At 36.8% G+C, this 18,180-nt stretch overlaps 2 protein-coding genes across 3 annotated transcripts; one reads left to right on the forward strand and one right to left on the reverse strand.

Annotated features, from left to right (window-relative positions):
- Positions 1-8,063: 8,063 nt before the first annotated feature.
- LOC107659998 (mitochondrial ubiquitin ligase activator of nfkb 1-A-like) lies at positions 8,064-11,449 on the reverse strand. 2 transcript variants are annotated; one of them, XM_016449139.1, is made up of 5 exons: positions 11,367-11,449; positions 10,394-10,541; positions 10,164-10,251; positions 9,940-10,060; positions 8,064-8,993 (listed from the first exon to the last, which is right to left on the reverse strand). In XM_016449139.1, exons 2-5 carry the CDS (start codon positions 10,508-10,510, stop codon positions 8,279-8,281), a joined length of 1,041 nt encoding a protein of 346 aa, XP_016304625.1. In that variant the 5' UTR covers positions 10,511-10,541; positions 11,367-11,449; the 3' UTR covers positions 8,064-8,278. The 2 variants fall into 2 exon arrangements, with proteins under 2 accessions (XP_016304625.1, XP_016304618.1); XM_016449132.1 differs by having other exon boundaries at positions 10,394-10,544; positions 11,367-11,442.
- A 1,388-nt stretch (positions 11,450-12,837) lies between these two features.
- LOC107660011 (dol-P-Man:Man(5)GlcNAc(2)-PP-Dol alpha-1,3-mannosyltransferase-like) lies at positions 12,838-18,007 on the forward strand. The gene is made up of 9 exons (XM_016449153.1): positions 12,838-13,023; positions 13,396-13,495; positions 14,289-14,436; positions 15,514-15,674; positions 15,879-15,999; positions 16,111-16,316; positions 16,545-16,621; positions 17,128-17,272; positions 17,394-18,007. Exons 1-9 carry the CDS (start codon positions 12,846-12,848, stop codon positions 17,560-17,562), a joined length of 1,305 nt encoding a protein of 434 aa, XP_016304639.1. The 5' UTR covers positions 12,838-12,845; the 3' UTR covers positions 17,563-18,007.
- The last annotated feature ends 173 nt before the right edge of the window (positions 18,008-18,180 follow it).

The raw sequence follows: 18,180 nt of genomic DNA on the forward strand, positions 1-18,180 counted from the left end.
CGAAAAGTGGAACAAAGCATTTTGGCCAATTAGAGCTGCAGTAGTTTTCTGGCGCGAGCGTGCGGCTCAGAAGGTCGCCATTCTTCTGCCTGATCATGAATCGCCCAGAGGTAAGTGATTTTTAAGCATTTATGGTTTATATTTAGATATTATGCTAGCGTTCCCAGCATGTGAAACATTTGTTTAAGCGGTCTCTGGTGTTTGTTTTAAAGTATATTTGGTGTAAAAGTGATTAGCATGCCACCGTGTCTATACTAGACGCGACTGCGCCGCGCCGCAACAGCTTGAAATGACAAAGCGGCCGTTGTAAAGAGCTTGGACTATGCCAGAAATAGAACGGGGAATCCGTTTGCTCATCCGTTTCCAGATGAGGCTTGCATAGCCTGAGTATGTGAAAGAGACTCGTGCAGAAATCAAAAGAATTGAGTGCAACAGCACTCACAGAAAGTTATAGATGCATACTGCGGTAGAAAAAAATATATTGATAATATATGATTTAGGTAAGCGAAATTTTAGGACGTTTCCCCGAATATCAACACTACTGCAACAGAGGGAAGTGACTGTTTTTATGAATGGGTTACTGAATCATTTGCTCATTTAATGAACCCATTCATAAAGACAGTCACTTGCCTCGTTTCCGAATGAATCAGCCGTTTGAACGAATCAATTGAATGACTAAATGACTCACTTATTTAAACAGTCATTTGCCGCCACCTACTTGTGGTTTGGTTTTCACATTTAAAAGTACCTTGCATTTTCCCAACATTTCTTATTTGTATTTTTTTTTTATATTTAAAACATTAATCTTATAAAATTATTCGTGTATCTGCAATTTTGTGGTGTAATAAATCACTTTGACACCTCAGCTTCATGAAACAGTCTGTGTAAATACATCCAAAGACTATAGAATATCCCTTAAAGGGACTTTGATACATCTAATGCCACTTCAGATGCAGCTTCTGTTTCCTCTGCAGTGTAAAGATGGAGTTTGTTGATACTAATTTCATTTGAACAACTCCACAGTTTCTTATTATTCTAACTGAATTAATTGACACAATGTGAGAATTTAATGTGAAAGATGATGCATCCATTTAATAAGAATAAAAAATGTTGCATTGAAAAAAACAACAACTATAGATTGTTTGTATATGCTGTCAACTGTAGTTCTTATTCAAATTCAAATTGTTTTGTTATAATATTAGCTCCATAAGGGGGCACGTGCCTCACTTTGAATGGGCATGACGCCTCTGAGCGCACGTCACGTTCAGCTCGTCTGTCCTCGGTCTCCAGATGCCGGAAGTAGTTCGTCACCGTGCCCCACCTGTTGCCTTTCCGATACTTCCTTTGAATGAATTATGTTTGAATGAAGGCTAAGTAGGGGTTTATTATGGTAATGACGCACCTGCCTTGCATGAATAATATCTCTCTCTCTCAATCTATATATACTATGAGACATATTTCAGCACCCTGGATAGAGCTCACAAGGGCCATAAAATGATATTTAAATGGTTTATTCATATTTTTACTCTTAAAATACCAATGCAAAACATAAACCTCTAACCTATATTTTACTGTATCCCCGCAGCATTACAACTAGTGAGCATGTAGGCTTTTCTCTGTGAATCAACTCGAGCGTTAGATTGTTGGCATGGCAACAATACTCAGAAGACTGCATTTCTCAAAGCTCATTTTCATGTCTTCACTGTCCTCCTGAGCAAAAGGATTTTCATATTCTCTGTCGCTCCACTGCTCAAGAAAATGAATGAATGAGAGTAGGCCGATCCATACTGACAAGTCATTTGAAAACCATAGTGGTCTGGGCTCTGAAATGAACCATTTTTAGGGATCTATGGAAAACTCCAGCGCTTCATTGTGGTGTCGCAAATGGGTGAATGTCTGTTATACTTAGACTTAGACTTTACAGTGCCACTGAACTCAAGCTGTTCAGTGATTCCAATGATATAAGACACTTGAGTTTGCAACAAACAGTAATAGCCTAGCCATTTTTTTCCTGTTACAGTGCCACCAAGTTCTTAATTTCTTTGTGTTTTTAAAGGGGTCATCGGATGCCCATTTTCCACAAGTTGATATGATTCTTTAGGGTCTTAATGAAAAGCCTATAACATACTTTGGTTAAAATTTCTCAATGGTAGTGTAAAAAAACACCCTTTTTACCCTGTCAAAATCAGCTCTGTTGTCAGCACGCCGTTCTAGTCAGTGTTGCTTTAAATGCTAATGAGCTCTGCTGACCCCGCCCCTCTCTTCCGTGGGGTGGCGAGCAGACTGTAAACTTCAGCCGCAAAACTTGCTGACTAGCACATATTAGGGAAGGCGATTTGCAAAGATTCATTAAAAAAAACCTTATACTCACTTCTTCTGTAGATGAAGCTGGATCACGAATGATTCGCGCAAACTTAAAGCTTTTAGGCAGATCAGGATCGGCGCATTCCCTTCAAAAACGAAAGTAACGTTAATCCTCTGCGTCTTCAGCGGCTCAGATGTCGGGAGCCGTGGCTGCTCGTCGGGGGAGGCAGGGGAGGCACAGATTCCCCAAAATTTTGAGGTGAAAATGGGAGGAGGACGATTTAATGTTAATAAAATTCATAATTCATTTCATTCATGTCTCAGAATGTGTATTTTTTGTTTGTAAATTCACAGCTGTAATACCATAACATGTTACTGAAGTTGGAAAGCGTCGCTTTTGTATCGCGAATCTGCCGAATCTGCTGATGTATAGTGATGGGTCGTTCATTTTGAACGAATCTTTAATGTGACTCGGGAAGAACGAGTCGTCTCGGGGAGTGATTCGTTCAGTCGCGCATGCGCAACATCCTATATGTTCTGTACTGGAATCAGAATCAGAATCAGAATGAGCTTTATTGCCAGGTATGTTTTCACATACGAGGAATTTGTTTTCATTACAGAAGTTTCCGCAGTGCAACAGAATGACAGCAACAGAACAAAAAAACACAGATAATAAAAGAAGAATTAAAAAAATTAAAAATAGAACAAGTAAATAAGGAATAACAATATATAAATTGACAATTGTATGTGCAGGTATATTACAATAGACCGTTTTGTATGTACAGGTATATTATGTGCAAATTTGAGGTGTAGACTAAGTGTGTGTGTTAGATAAATAAGTGTATGAGTATATAAATAGTGTTGTGTCTTCCACAGTTATTGTCAAGTGTTCATGAGATGGATTGCCTGAGGGAAGAAACTGTTCCTGTGTCTGGCCATTCTGGTGCTCAGAGCTCTGTAGCGTCGACCAGATGGCCTCCTGTCTGTAAGCAGACTCGTCACCGTCCTGAATGAGGTGGTGTCGTCTGCAAACTTCAGAAGCTTGATAGAGGGGTCTTTAGATGTGCAGTCGTTGGTGTAGAGGGAGAAGAGCAGTGGGGAGAGGACACAACCCTGGGCGGTGTAACACAATCTGGGCCTGGTGCTTTTTCCCTTTTCTGCTTCCGGAAGACCTGGTGCACATCGTCTTCACTGATTTGAAGTGCAGGTGTGGGGGAGAGGGGGGTTGCAGGAGGTGTTAATGGTTGTGTGGAGAGGTGTTCAGAGCGGGTGTGGGGTGTTTTTTCAAACCTGCAGTAAAACTCATTCAGATCGTCTGCCAGTTGTTGATTCTCCACAGTGCTGGGAGAAGATCTGAACAGCACATCTTCTTTAACACGGTTACAAATGTACACCACCTTTCGTTTATGTAAAATCATGTCCCGCTGCCGCGCGATTTCCCCGTTGATTCTGCGTTGCGGTCCGCTCTGAACAGCTGAAAGTCCGGCAGATTTAATGCGCTGTCCGGTATGGCGTCATTCAGCCAGGTTTCCGTGAAACACAGAGCAGCAGATTGAGAAAAGAAACCTTGCAGGGGAGGCTAACAAGTGGGCCTACTTAATGAGTAGCGATATTGAATATGGTTAGGAAAATATATGATGTTTCAAATGTGATTTCCACCACAGTGAATAATTTTGACCCTAACAAAACTTTGTATAGCCTACACAGTTAGTGTACTTGATTACAAAGGCAACAACATCGAAGAATATGATAAGATAAGTAAATGATGTGAGATGTAAGATGTGATGAGTAAAGAAAACAAAAATCTGCATTTTGCCGATTTATGCCTAAAGTGTAAAAATATTATTTGAAAAATTAACAGATATTATTTAGCATACTTAAAATGCTAGCAGTAAATTTATGAAGTTACAAGTTATATTTTCTTTCATTTGTATGCTTAATTTAATTTGTCTATTTAAAAAAAACACATTTGTTTAAGGTTATTTGAATGTCTAGGTCTAGGAAAACGGTAAAACCAAAAAAACAAAAACCAAGTTTTTTTTTTTTTTTTAATTAAATTAATACCTTTATTATTAGTTACTATTAAGGATGCATTAAATTGGTCGAAAGTGACAGTAAACCCATTTATAATGTTGCAAACATTTTCTATTTCAAATAAATGCTGTTCTTTTTAAATCTGCTATTAATCATAGAATACTGAAAAAACAATGTATCATAGTTAAAAAAAAAATTTTTAAGCAGCACAACTGTTTTCAGCATTTAGAAATGTATATAATAATAAGAAAACAGTTATTTATTTACAATATTGGTGTTTTTACTTTATTTTTGGTGAGCATGAGACTTCTTTCGAAAACATACAAAATCTTTGTAGTGTAAAACATAAAAGGCATGTTTGAAAATCAGCAAATGTTTTTGGAGGAGGTTTCCAAGACACTCTTGTGACTCTTTGATATAACAAAAAAGCAAAAAGCTTCAAATCCCTTGGACATAACAGTATAGTTGAAGAAACGCCTGTAAAGTTAAGTGAGAAAACACCACCTTCCTTGCCACTTTGGCTCTGCTGGGTCAAATGTGAGATGTTGGCTCCTGCAGAAGATCAGGGTGGCAGTGTAATTGGCACCAGCTGATGAGTGTCTTTGAGCACTGGTTGGCAGTTCACTGTACACACACCCACGCATTCTTTCCTCTGGAGCTTTTAATCAAAACACTGAAGCAGGAACACGATACTGTGTTCTCATCACTGGAGATGAGACGGAGATGAGAGCGTACGCAGATGAGGCACAGGCCATGGGCACGTTACAAACAGCTGCACGCTGAGAAGCATAATGAATTACGTGGCTAGGATAACACAATCATTTTTTTTTTTTACTTGTGAAATTCTCTGATTTTTGTGCTCATGTCACATAGCAGCATATGTCTTTTTGTTTGTGCTGTTGTTATTCTTGTTGCCAGCTATTTTATTTAATATCGATTCCAATTCATGACAGATTTCACTTACAAAAAAGAAGCATTACATTTTTTAACACTATGCTATCTTCTCTTCTAAAAATCTATTGTCCTATTTTTTATTTATTTTTTGGACCCAAGATATTCCTTGAATATATGACCACGATATTATCTGAAATATAGTGGATTTTATTTAAATCTCGTGGTATATGAATATTGCTGGTGTATGAATATAGGCTAGTGTTATTTTAGAATAATTTATAATATAGTATTTATTAATATTTAGCATTTTTAACAGTTTTAATTTTAGCTTAAGTTTTTGTACTTTTTTTAGTGCATTTTTCATTCCATTTTTTTTTTTACTAATTTAGTTTTAGTAATTTTAGTACTTAGTTGCCACAAAAGCATTTTCTTATTTTCACTTGTTTTTTCATGTTTTTAATTAAACTTTATTTTATTTCAGCTTTATTTTAATTAACAAAATGTATTTATTTATTTTTAAATCTATTTATTTAGTTAACAATAAAAATACTGAAATATACCATTGAATATATAAAAGTGTCTTGGTATTATCTGATGCAATCACTATCATGGTGTACACAGTACTTCTCTGCATGTTTTATTTATGAAAGTGATCAGGTATTCAAAATATAAAAAAAATATTTTTTATTACTTTCAATCATAAAATTAATTTAATCAGTGTCAACTTTATTTTATTTTTTATTTATGAGATTTAACTTGGTTTTTAAAGTCAGTTTAATTTAAGTTGAAATGACTTTTACAGCCAATTTGAATACTTAAAAATTGAAGGCAGCAACTGAACTTCAGTTTTCAAGTTGAAGGGCAAGAGGCAGGGGCAGAGGATGAAAATTAAAAAATTTATGCGAATTAATTAAAAAATCATTAATGCAAGAAAGAGATGCATTATTAATTCATGCAAATAAATTTCCTTCACTTTACCAGTCTGGCCCTCTTTTACCCTCTAGTGGTTTAATGTAAAATGACAAGCTTTACTGTTAAATGCAGCATCATCAAAAGTTCAGTTTGACCTTGGCAAAGTTTTTTTTTATTCTTCAAATATTTATTCTGCATCTCATTTGCTTATATTTAAGACAAAAAGTCAGAACGAGAGGGGAAGGTTGTTGTGGGTAATTTACAGAAGTTATTTGTAACAGGATCACAGCAGCTGTTGCATAAGAACTTGCAAGATTCCTTGCTGGCAAACACACACGTCTCTCTCAGAAGAATTATGACTTTCCATGTCACAAGCACTAATAAATCAGCAATATCACTGAGTGTAGCAACAACTGAGGTACTTATGATTTAGAATCTGTATGTGAAAACTTCAAATAATGCTGGAACAGAAGAACAGCAAGTACGCAACTGTGTTTATTGACCAAACACAAAGTAGTCCAGAACTTTACTTGACATGCTTAAAATCTGGACTTAAAGGAAATCGAAAACTCAAAAACAAACAAACTACCCAGTGAAGTATCTCATTAATAAATGAAGGCACTAAGCTTACCATATTAAACATTTTAATTTTAGATTATAGGTTTATTTGTACCAGCCATTCAATACAATATAGCTATAGCCATCATTTTTAATGAAAAAAAAAACTTGAACCATTTGATTAGTGCCAAAAATGAGATACTTGAATAATAAACAGAAAGTCAAACACAGACATGTTTATCAGAATATTAACTAAAATGTCAAAGCATATTTGCTCTGACTTTATGCTATTTCATGCCAAACTAATGTAATGTGACATGTTTGAGCTCTGAGAAACTTGACTTTTCACTTTTTAACTAGCAGGGATATTTGGAAGCTTATTTCTACCAGTGAATAAAACATAAGACTCTCAATCTCACAATTCATACATTCTTTCTTAGTTTTATATCAAAGTTTATATCTCACAGTACAGACCTTTTTTTCTCAGAATTGCAAGATATAAACTCAGAATTGCAATTTTATGACTTGCAAGAGAAGAAAAGTCTTATTGTGGGTTTAAATGTGCAATTATGAAAGATAAAAAGCGGTCATAACCGCATTATTGTAATATCGTGCTACTGACAAGCCAGCCGCAGAGTATGGCAAGCCACCTCAACAACAACAACGATGTTCATGTTTTTTTTTATGAGGCTATGCCCTACTTGTTTTACACTTAATGCATGTGCATTGAATGTTCAATACATTAATATTCATAACGAGTGAAGAAAGTAATATTTTTTACATCAACTGCCTCTTTTTTTACATCTGTTACACCATTGTGATTCTGTCCTTCTTCAAGTCAAGTCATATTTTTGTGGAAAAAATCAGTTTGCCATCAGTTGTCAAAAGATGAATCTTTGTCATAGCATCCTTTCAGTGTTTAAGGGGATTTCCCATGACTAAGTTAGCGCTGTTCAATGCATTGAATCAATGGCATTCTTCTCCATAAAATGAAACATCAGCTTTACCCAGGTAACGCATTGATCGTCTATTGAGCCTTGTGAAGTGCCATTCAATGTTAAATTAATTTCAAATGAATTTCATTCATGATTGAAGCGTTTTTAAATGTATTAGTTGCCTCACTAGTAAAGACGGTCCCTTGCCGCCACCTCCTGGCATAATAATGTAACTGAACTGACTGACAGACTGCGTAAAATGAGCATACTCGTACTGCTGAAATGTCAATAACACTGTTGGAAAGCCTCTTGTCAAGTCAGATTCGAGAATCTGAACTTACTATTATACAAATAATAATGTACCACTGAGCATAGATAGATAGATAGACAGACAGACAGACAGACAGATAAATAGATAGATAGATTTATTGATATTACTGATTTTTTATTCTGTGGAAGAAATAAGCTTCCATAGGAATATGGAAAACTAAAATGGTAAAACTAAAGTGTGTATCAGGAATCTGTGTGTTGCTTCTATCGCAGGTGTCCTGTTCACAGAATAACATTGTTTTAAAGTTTCGAGAAGTAAATCATGTAAATCCAGCATAACTGTTCATTTGTATAAGATTAAACCATGTCTCTTAGGCCTGATACAAAGGAATGACACGTTTAATGTTCTGCCTGCAGATGGGACAGATGGGTTGTGGCAAGGCCTGATAGCAGCGGAAACAGCAGCACACGTGTCCACAGTCCAGCAGCACGCAGCCTCGTGGTTTACTCAGACATATCACACACGCGTTCTCCAGTACGTCCACACCGTTCTCCTCCTCTCCTCGTTCTCCTGCGCCCATCAGTTCAAACTCCCTCCTCATGTTCTCCTGCTCCCACCACAGCTTCAGCTGGCGATAGTAACTGCGTCCCACCCACATCAGCACGGCCACACCTGCCAATGCGCAAACACACACCAGCACCCTCCACACCTCCGCCTGCCCTTCCTGCTCCAGCCGCAGGGTCTCAAAGTCGTCTGTGCTCAGGAAGTACTCTGAGCCGTCGGTGGGTGGGCGGATTTTTGGGAGGCGGTCTGTGTCCAGGATGAGCTCACCCACTGCGGTCAAAGACGCGCCCACTTTCAGCATCTCCTCTGTTTCAAGTTGACCTTTGGGCTTCTCTCCGCTCAGGTACTGACCGATCAGGTCCGTGAAGCCGTAACTGGCTTGGTGGAACTTCTCATGGACGATTTCCATATTGGGACCCGTGGCCTCCAGGGGACAGAGCACACGCACAAACGCCTTGTTCACACCCAGCAGGAAGGGCACAGCATTCACACGCTGGTGAAGCACACGCTCGCTGTCTGTCCTGAAAGATGTGACATATTTTCAGCATCATTACTCCAGTCTTCAGTGTCACATGATCCTTCAGAAATCATTCTAATATGCTGATTTGGTGCTCAATGAACATTTCTTATTGTCAGCAATGTTGAAAACAGTTGTGCTGCTTAATATTTTTTTTAAAAACATGGTACTTTTTTCAGCATTCTTTGATGAATAGAAACTTCGAAAGAACAGTATTTGTTTGAAATAGTAATGTTTTGAATTATTATAATCAATAACTCTTTCATAACAAAAGTGAAGGAAATGTAAATTCATGTCTGTGCAGTAGAGGGCACAGCTCAAACAAATTGCATGAAGAATATGACAGAAGAAAGTTTTACACTATTCAGCAATAACAAATTAAACACAAATGTGTCATTTTTGCTTACTATTGTTGAATATGATCAACGAAGGTCAGTAGCAAAGACATTGGTTAATAAAAATAGAATTAAATACATAAATGATATTTGTCTTATTTAACATTTAATTATTGTAGGTTTGTATAATATTCTGAGTTTGCATTTGACTGTTTTTATTCATTTTGAGGAATACTGAATCTGTTTTTGTGCAGGTGAGAGGAGTAAACGTTTATATTTATTCTAGAACTACAGTAAGAATCATATTCACACAGCGCACACATCGTCACACTTACTCCCGATTTCTCTCAACATGGCAACACGAGAGCTGTCAGTCAAGACACGGGAAACAAAATAACTGGTGTTAAGTAACTCTTTCCTTCTAAATGAAAAAGTAATGCGTTTCTTTACTAGTTACTTCAAAAAAAAAAGTAATCTGATTACGTAACTTGCGTTACTTGTAATGTGTTACCCCAACACTGATTATAATATCTTTGTTGTCACTTTTGATCAGTTTAATGCTGAACAAAAGTATTAATTTATGTATATTTATATGAGCAAGAGACCAGGACTTACCAAGTGCGTGCAAAACTGTTCCACACAAGTTTGTGTTCTTGGAGGACCAGTTTCTGGATGACACCAACAGTGCCTTCTTGAAACTGACTCCTTAATGGTTCCCCTATGGGCTGCACTGTACCTACAGAGAGAGAAAGTGAGAACAAGTCAGTGGAAGTGAAAGAGAGATCCGGTTATATTCTACAGATCAGCTGAGACATTATATAATGGAAAATGAATGTTACCCTCAATGACCACATACTGCAGACATTTCCCTGGTGTGGCATTCAAAAGATCTGCTAACTTTTCATCCAGCGGCAAAATTGGAGCTTCCTTACATCAAAAACAAATTCGTTTCTTTTTTAGAAAATTCTCCTAATCTTGTGTAGCAGGCACTTTAAATCCAAATAACTAATTCCAGGGACTAATTTCACATATATACTGTCTAAATCGTCGTTTTTGCAATGTTACTCACTTTAAGTTTGTCCACATTTTTGCGTTTCTTCCTGTAGATGTAATAAAACAGACCAGAGAGAGCTACACTTGAACCCAAACACACCATCTCCATTGTCCCGATAGGGAAATCCTCCATCTTCCACCTCACCCTCTTCCTCTTCTCTAGACTACTGAACACAGAATGAACAGGTGTAAGGTCCAAGATGAATCAAGAGAACATATGGTGATTTGATTCAGCATGGATTTTCAGTCATTTTTACTACTATCGTTCATTTGAATTACATGAACACAGGTTAGTTTCTTTTAGTTTCTTTAGCTTCCCTAAATAGGAGTTCAAAAAACGTCAAATTTAAATAATTTATGTCATGGGGTTCAGCTGATATTAAAGTTTGGCAAGTTAAATAATCTCTAAATTTACTAATCACCTAACTGACACAAACGGAAAATAAATAAATAAATAAAAATCTGTCCCATTAACTACAATCGTAGATGTTGGCTTGAGAGCCTGGTTTGAAAACGTTTTAAAAGATTGAAGGTTATACAGGTCAGAATGAACCTCAGACCAACAGACAACATTTTCTAGCTGATTACAGACAGAGACGCAAAAATGAAAGACAGAGAGAGATGACAAAGCCTTGTAAGTCTTTGTTTACACTGGAATTGTTTGACAGACACATTTGAACATTTCAATTATGTAAGTCTGTGCAGTTTTGGGTGTTTTGATCGTAGATTTAAGGAAAACCGACACAATAACACTATCAACAACACCACCACCACCACAATGAAACATACATAACAATAACTACAGATCACCAAACAAGGCAAGCATATGTAGGCTGTCAAAATGAAATATGTGACCCATAAATGACCTTTAAAGGCTTTAACCCTAATACTTTGAACACGATTACACATGTACATGCTCATAAATAAATATTAAAGTTCTGTCTGAAACAACAGAAATGAGTATCGCGTGAATAAGAAGCAGAAATCACCTTTAACACTCACGACTTTCCTGAACCCATTACCGGAAACTGCGATGTTGTTTAGGTCACGTGGTACGTCTTCTTCTTCTTCTTCTTTGGAATTTTTTGGCGTATTCCGCACCATAGGCACATACCGCCACCAACTGTTTCTATTCATACATGGATGATAGTCCCGCCTCTATTCATATTTTATTTATTTATGTATTTATTTTTTAATTGCTCATTTTATTTCGAGCTCACCCAAGCTGTATTTCTGGCTGCTGTGTGTTCAGCTCCCGTGACAAAAAACCCAGCTTGTGTGTTCTCCTATTCCTTTGCTGTATTTATTTATTTATTTAACTATCAAATTTGTTTATTTAATCCTGTTTCTACTATATATTCCATTACTATTCTTTGATTAATACCTTCTCTTAATCCTTTTCCTAATATCCAATTTATCTTCTTTTTTTCTTTATTATTACCATTTAAAGGGATAGTTCACCCAAAAATGAAAAATTCTGTCATCATTTACTCACCCTCATGTCGTTCCAAACCTGTATGAGTTGCTTTCTTATGTTGAACACAAAAGAAGATATTTTGAAGATTGCTGGTAATCAAACAGTTGGTGGTTGCCATTGACTTCCATAGTAGGAAAAAAAAAATGCTATGGAAATCAGAGGCAACCACCAACTGTTTGATTACCAGCAATCTTCAAAATATCTTCTTTTGTGTTCAACATAAGAAAGCAACTCATACAGGTTTGGAACGACATGAGGGTGAGTAAATGATGACAGAATTTTTCATTTTTGGGTGAACTATCCCTTTAAGTTCTTTATCATTTTAATTCTCTCTATATTATATTTCCTACATTTTAATATTACATGTTCAACGGTTTCTATTACCCCACAAAAAGCACATTTACCTGTAATATGTTTACCTATTTTGTATAGTGATGCATTTAGTCCTGTGTGCCCAAATTGTAATCTATTTAAAATCACCTCATCTTTCCTACATCTTCCAAAATTGTATACTTCTTTAACTGATGAATTAATTTGATAATAAAACCTTCCTGTATCAGCTATGTCCCACTTCTTCTTCCACTCTACGTGGTACGTCAACGCGCGAGGACCTTTTTAGGTAGCTTTACTATGAATTTAGTGACACAACTTTATGCAGCCAAACACATTTTAACCTATACGTGGTTTTATTATGATAATAAAAAATTTTGTTTATCAGTTTTTCCTATGCAGTTATCTTAATACATTTTAAATGAGATATCTGAAACATTTTAAACGAACAGAAGTCAGAAATAAGTTGAAATAATTATACAAACAAACAAGCAAGCAAATAAATAAATATTTCTCGATTTGAATGTTCAGTTTTTTTTCAATGCCATTTTTTAATCCGTTTTTTTTTTTCCACTCTAGGGACTTTTAATTTGGAACTCAGTGTTTCTGAATACGGCACACGTTAGTGATTGAATCCGCTGACTTCACCAAGGCGGCCAACATGGCAGGAGGAAAGAAGAAATCCTCTACTCTACCGTCAAAATTTCAGAAAACCCTTTCCTCCATATGGCAGGACAAACACATGGTGTTGTTCAAAGCAGAGTACACGTTCTTGGTCACGGCCGTCCTGTGGTTCCTGGAAATTGGGATTAACATATGGGTGATCCAAAAAGTTGAATGTAAGTGCAGTAGAATCAATCACTGACATGATCCATGGAGGAATGAACAACAGACTAAAGAAACTCCATACTGCTTGATTTCTGTGTTCAAATGGCATACCATTTCATGCTGTTAATACAGTTGTATACTCATTCCTTTATTTCATACATACTCAACTGTTACACCTAACTTCCAAAATTACAGTCTGGTTAAGTTTGTATTTGATCCGTCGAGACTCCCTAAAAGGAACACGTGCACAGACCCACTGCTCTTGTCTGTCAGTCACGCACACCATATAGCCAACATGACACTGCATCGCAGTATGCAGAGAGATGCCAATAATAAGTGCCATCGTGATTGCTCTGTCTAATGATGTACGTGTTTGTGTGTAGATACAGAGATCGACTGGAAGGCGTATATGGATGAGGTGGAGGGAGTTATTAACGGCACATATGACTACACACAGCTGAAGGGCGACACGGGGCCGCTGGTGTAAGTGTCAACACAGAACATTTCTGTAGAGCAGTGGTCACCAACCTTTTTAGGCCCAAGATCCCTGACCTCGGCCTTTATGAAAGACAAGATCTACCTATTGAAGAATTGATAGAAAAAGACATCCCAGATTGTAACGTTACTTCAAATTTGAGGCCTTTTACTTAGTATTTTAATTAGTGATGCTCCGATCATAGCTGATTCAGATGTTCTTTTCTTTTCTTTCTTTCTTTTTTTTTAACTAGCAAATTGGCTGATTCTGATACTGATATTTAAGCAAATTTATTTATTGGCTATTTGCTTTCAAACATGTAAACCAGGCAGGGTTAACCTTACAGTAGTGCTCAAAACTGATTATTGTCAGACTTTAAAATATTAATTTTAAAGCACAGCCACCACAAAGTCAGACTTACTTTGAGATCATTCTGAGGTTAAATACAGTTTTAAAATCATAACAAGATATAGTTTAATAGCGATGAGACTGTTTTTGAAATCTAATCTTTGCATAGCTATGACAGAAAACACTGGAATCTAACAATGCCTTGGCAAAAAAAACAAAACGGTTAATCTTAAAAAAATTCAGATGTAATCGTTAAAATTTTTATAACTAATTTAACTACACATTTTTTCTCAGTAACTGTAACTGATTACAATTACATTTATTTTGTAATTAAACTACATAATTCCATTACATGTAACTAATAACTCCCCAACACTGGCAGTAGTATGGCATATTAAATGAAAATCTGGCCACTAATCATTTACTGGATTGTATACTGAATGTGTGTTTCAGGTATCCAGCTGGTTTTGTGTATATATTCACTGGGCTGTATTATCTTACTGATCATGGACAGAATATTCGTTTGGGTCAGTACGTGTTCGCTGTGTTCTACCTCATCACCCTCCTGCTTGTGTTCCGCATTTACCATCGCACCAAAAAGGTAATGACCCCATATAATGCAAATCCATGTAGTTTACCATTCTACATACTGTACATTCTGTTCAGTCACTTTTTGTTTTTCCCAAGAATAGCCAGGATCCTTTCACTCAGAATGTGAAATATACAAACCACTGTTCAAATGTTTGGGGTCAGTAAGATTACTTTCTCTTCATCAAAGCATCCAGAAAAATGTATCACGGTTATATATTACGGTCAAATATTAAGCAGCACAACTGTTTTCAACATTATTAAAAATAAGACATGTTTTTGAGCACCAAATCACATGCTTTGATCATGTAACACTGAGGACTGGAGTATTCAGCTTTGCATTGCAGGAAAAAATTACATTTTAAAATTGATTAAAATAAAAAAAGATTATTTTAAATAGTGAAGACTAGTTCACAATATTTGTATTTGTGATCAAATAAAATCAGTCATGGTCAGCATAAGTGATTCTTTCAAAAATCTTACTTATCCCAAACCTTCGAATGGTTGTGTATGAATTATGTAATACAGTGTACATTAATTCTACAACATGTATTAATTCTATGACCTCTATATCCAACTTCAGCTAAACAGCTATTGCAAGACATAACCCTCTGAATTTAAGCCTTACTATAAACTGTAATCCAGCAACTACTCATCTCTAGGTTACAATGACAAAAACCTTACTAATAATGCAGTGCATTGCTAATTTCTGGTTTTACCTTGTTTTTGACATTTACAGAAGTTTGTATTCATGGTTCACAAAGTGTCTTAATAGTGCTTGTCTGTTTATTCTTCTCTAGGTTCCTCCGTATGTGTTCTTCTTTGTCTGCTGTGCTTCATATCGGATTCACTCCATCTTCGTCTTTATATCCAACTTCAGCTAAACAGCTATTGCAAGACATAAACCTCTGAATTTAAGCCTTACTGTAATCCAGCAACTACTCATCTCTAGGTTACAATGACAAAAACCTTACTAATAATGCAGTGCATTGCTAATTTCTGGTTTTACCTTGTTTTTGACATTTACAGAAGTTTGTATTCATGGTTCACAAAGTGTCTTAATAGTGCTTGTCTGTTTATTCTTCTCTAGGTTCCTCCGTATGTGTTCTTCTTTGTCTGCTGTGCTTCATATCGGATTCACTCCATCTTCGTCTTGCGTCTCTTTAATGATCCAGTGGCTATGATGCTGTTATTCGGAGCCATCAATCTCTTCCTGGATGGCCACTGGACTCTAGGATGTGCCCTCTACAGGCAAGTAGAAACATCATCTTCATTCTATATGGAGTGATAGATGAATGGTTAGAGAGCTTTTTTCTCTCTCTCTGTCTCTGCCATTCATGTTATCCACTACTTCTGTACAATGTTTTGATGCATGATCTCTTCAACACTGCAACACTTCAACATTTCAGCAGTGTGTGTGCATTTAAAGTATATATTTGTCTGTGCTGTGGACAGTTTAGCTGTGTCTGTGAAGATGAATGTTCTGCTCTTCGCTCCTGGTCTCCTCTTCCTCCTCCTGTGTGAGTTTGGTCTATGGAAAACTTTACCCAAACTCACTCTCTGTGCTGTAATTCAGGTTAGACACACATAAACAAATGTATTTAATTTACACATATTTATTAAGTGAACTTTTCTTTTTTTTTTGCTGTTTTACACCAGCTTTTCATGATGTTTTTCTCCTTTTCAGCTGGTATTGGGGCTGCCGTTCCTCTTGGTGAACCCGGTCGGGTATTTTAGTCGGGCGTTTGACTTGGGCAGGCAGTTTCTGTTTAAATGGACGGTGAATTGGCGTTTTCTTCCCGAGGATGTGTTCTTGAGTCGATACTTCCACCTGGCTCTGCTTTTGGCTCACATTACTACACTGGTTCTGTTTGCGCTGAAAAGATGGAAGAGGTACAAAAATCAAAACACTACAATTAAGCTTGTAATTAGTAGCGGTATTTTACGTATTTTAATAAGGAAATTGTGTATCAAAAACTATTTAAAGGACTTTTAATAAAACTTGCAGCTTAATTTGTTGAACAAAAACATTCCTACAAGTTGTAAGGCCAATGTTAAGACTAATACGCCAAAGGTCTTTTTGTTCTTCTGACTGTCATTTAAAAATTGTGTCTATTACAGATCTGGAAACAGTATTTGGTCTATTCTAGCAGATCAGTCTGAGAGAAAAGAGACTGTACACAAGCTCAATGCTGATCATATCCTTTTTATGGTTGTTTAAATCAAATGTATGATGGATTGCTTTCAAATTATTTTAAAGGGGTCATATGATGCTGCTAAAAAGAACATTATTTGGTGTATTTGGTGTAATGAAATGTACAGCGCCTTCATGACATGGCGGCGGCGGCAACAATACTACAGTGAGAATAAAAGTTACGCTTTCTTTCGTTACGTGAACATTTGGGCGGCGTTATGCAAATCTTCCCAGATAGTGATGTAGTTATGTGGGGCTGTGTTAGAACGAGCCGTTTTAGGTAGGCGTGGCTGACTTAACTTTTATAAAGAATATCTCTTTGGATTTGAGACTTTAGTCTTTGCAACTTTACAGATCTTCTTTATGCACCAAGAGCTTGTAACACTCCAAAGAGAAAGGAAAAATGGAAATCGCATCATATGACCCCTTTAAATAAACCAGGCATTCCTGAACTTTGCACTATTAGTCCTAGTTGATCTGATGAAAATTGTTCCTTAACCCAGATCATACAGACAGTTCTGGTTCTTTTCACTTCTAATTTCATTGGCATGTGCTTCAGTAGATCACTGCATTATCAGTTTTATGTCTGGTACTTCCATATGCTGCCCTACCTGCTGTGGAGCGGAGGAGTCAAGAAACTTGCCCACCTGCTCAGGTAAGACACAGACTCATGTTTTTTTTTTTTTCCGTTTCTATCTGTATTATTTAGTTTAGTAGTGTTGTTTGGGAGTATAAGTTTAGTTATTCAGTGAGTATTATTATTCACTCTCTTTTAGGGTGTTGATTCTGGGTCTGATAGAGCTGTCCTGGAACACGTATCCGTCCACCAACTACAGCTCTCTATCACTGCATGTCTGCCATTTCATCATCCTGCTCTGTTTGTGGCTCAACCCGACCCCAGCTCTTCCATCTCAGAAGTCAGACAACAAGGCTAAGCGCCATTGAACCTCGACCTGACCGGGGCACTCGCTGTGTGGGACGATCCCTGGCCTCCAGCCCCGTCTGCAAGCTCCTGTACCAGAGGGACACACAGGGGCGGCCAGGGACCTGTGCCCTGAGTCGGTATCAGGGGTTTTTGGTAGTTGAGGTAGTGTGAAGTTACTATATGGGGGTTTCAGAGAGTTTACATGCTTCTCAGGATTCTTTAGGACTAATGTGATGCATAGTCAGGGATGTTGGAGTGGGAAATGTGAATGAATCTTTATTGGAAGGACATTTTAAAAAATATAAATTTTTATGCAGCATATCAACACAATTGACCTTTGAAACCTCAAAGATGTCTTCTTGTTGGCCAATGGACTCATTCAGGACAGTTTATTTGTACAAGATATTATATATATATAATAGAATATCTCTGCATTTCAACAGTAAAGGGTTAGTTCACCCAAAAATTCTGTCATTATTATTATTCGCCCTCATGCCGTTCCAAACCCGTAAGATCTTCGTTCAAGTTCAGAACACAAATTAAGATATTTTTGATGAAATCTGAGAGCTTTCTGACCCTCCATAGACATTAACACGACTACCAAGTTCAAGGCCCAGAAAGGTAGTAAGGACATCGTT

The sequence above is a fragment of the Sinocyclocheilus anshuiensis genome, unplaced genomic scaffold (genome assembly GCF_001515605.1).
Source record: "Sinocyclocheilus anshuiensis isolate Anshui unplaced genomic scaffold, SAMN03320099.WGS_v1.1 scaffold850, whole genome shotgun sequence".
Classification (NCBI taxonomy): Eukaryota; Metazoa; Chordata; class Actinopteri; order Cypriniformes; family Cyprinidae; genus Sinocyclocheilus; species Sinocyclocheilus anshuiensis.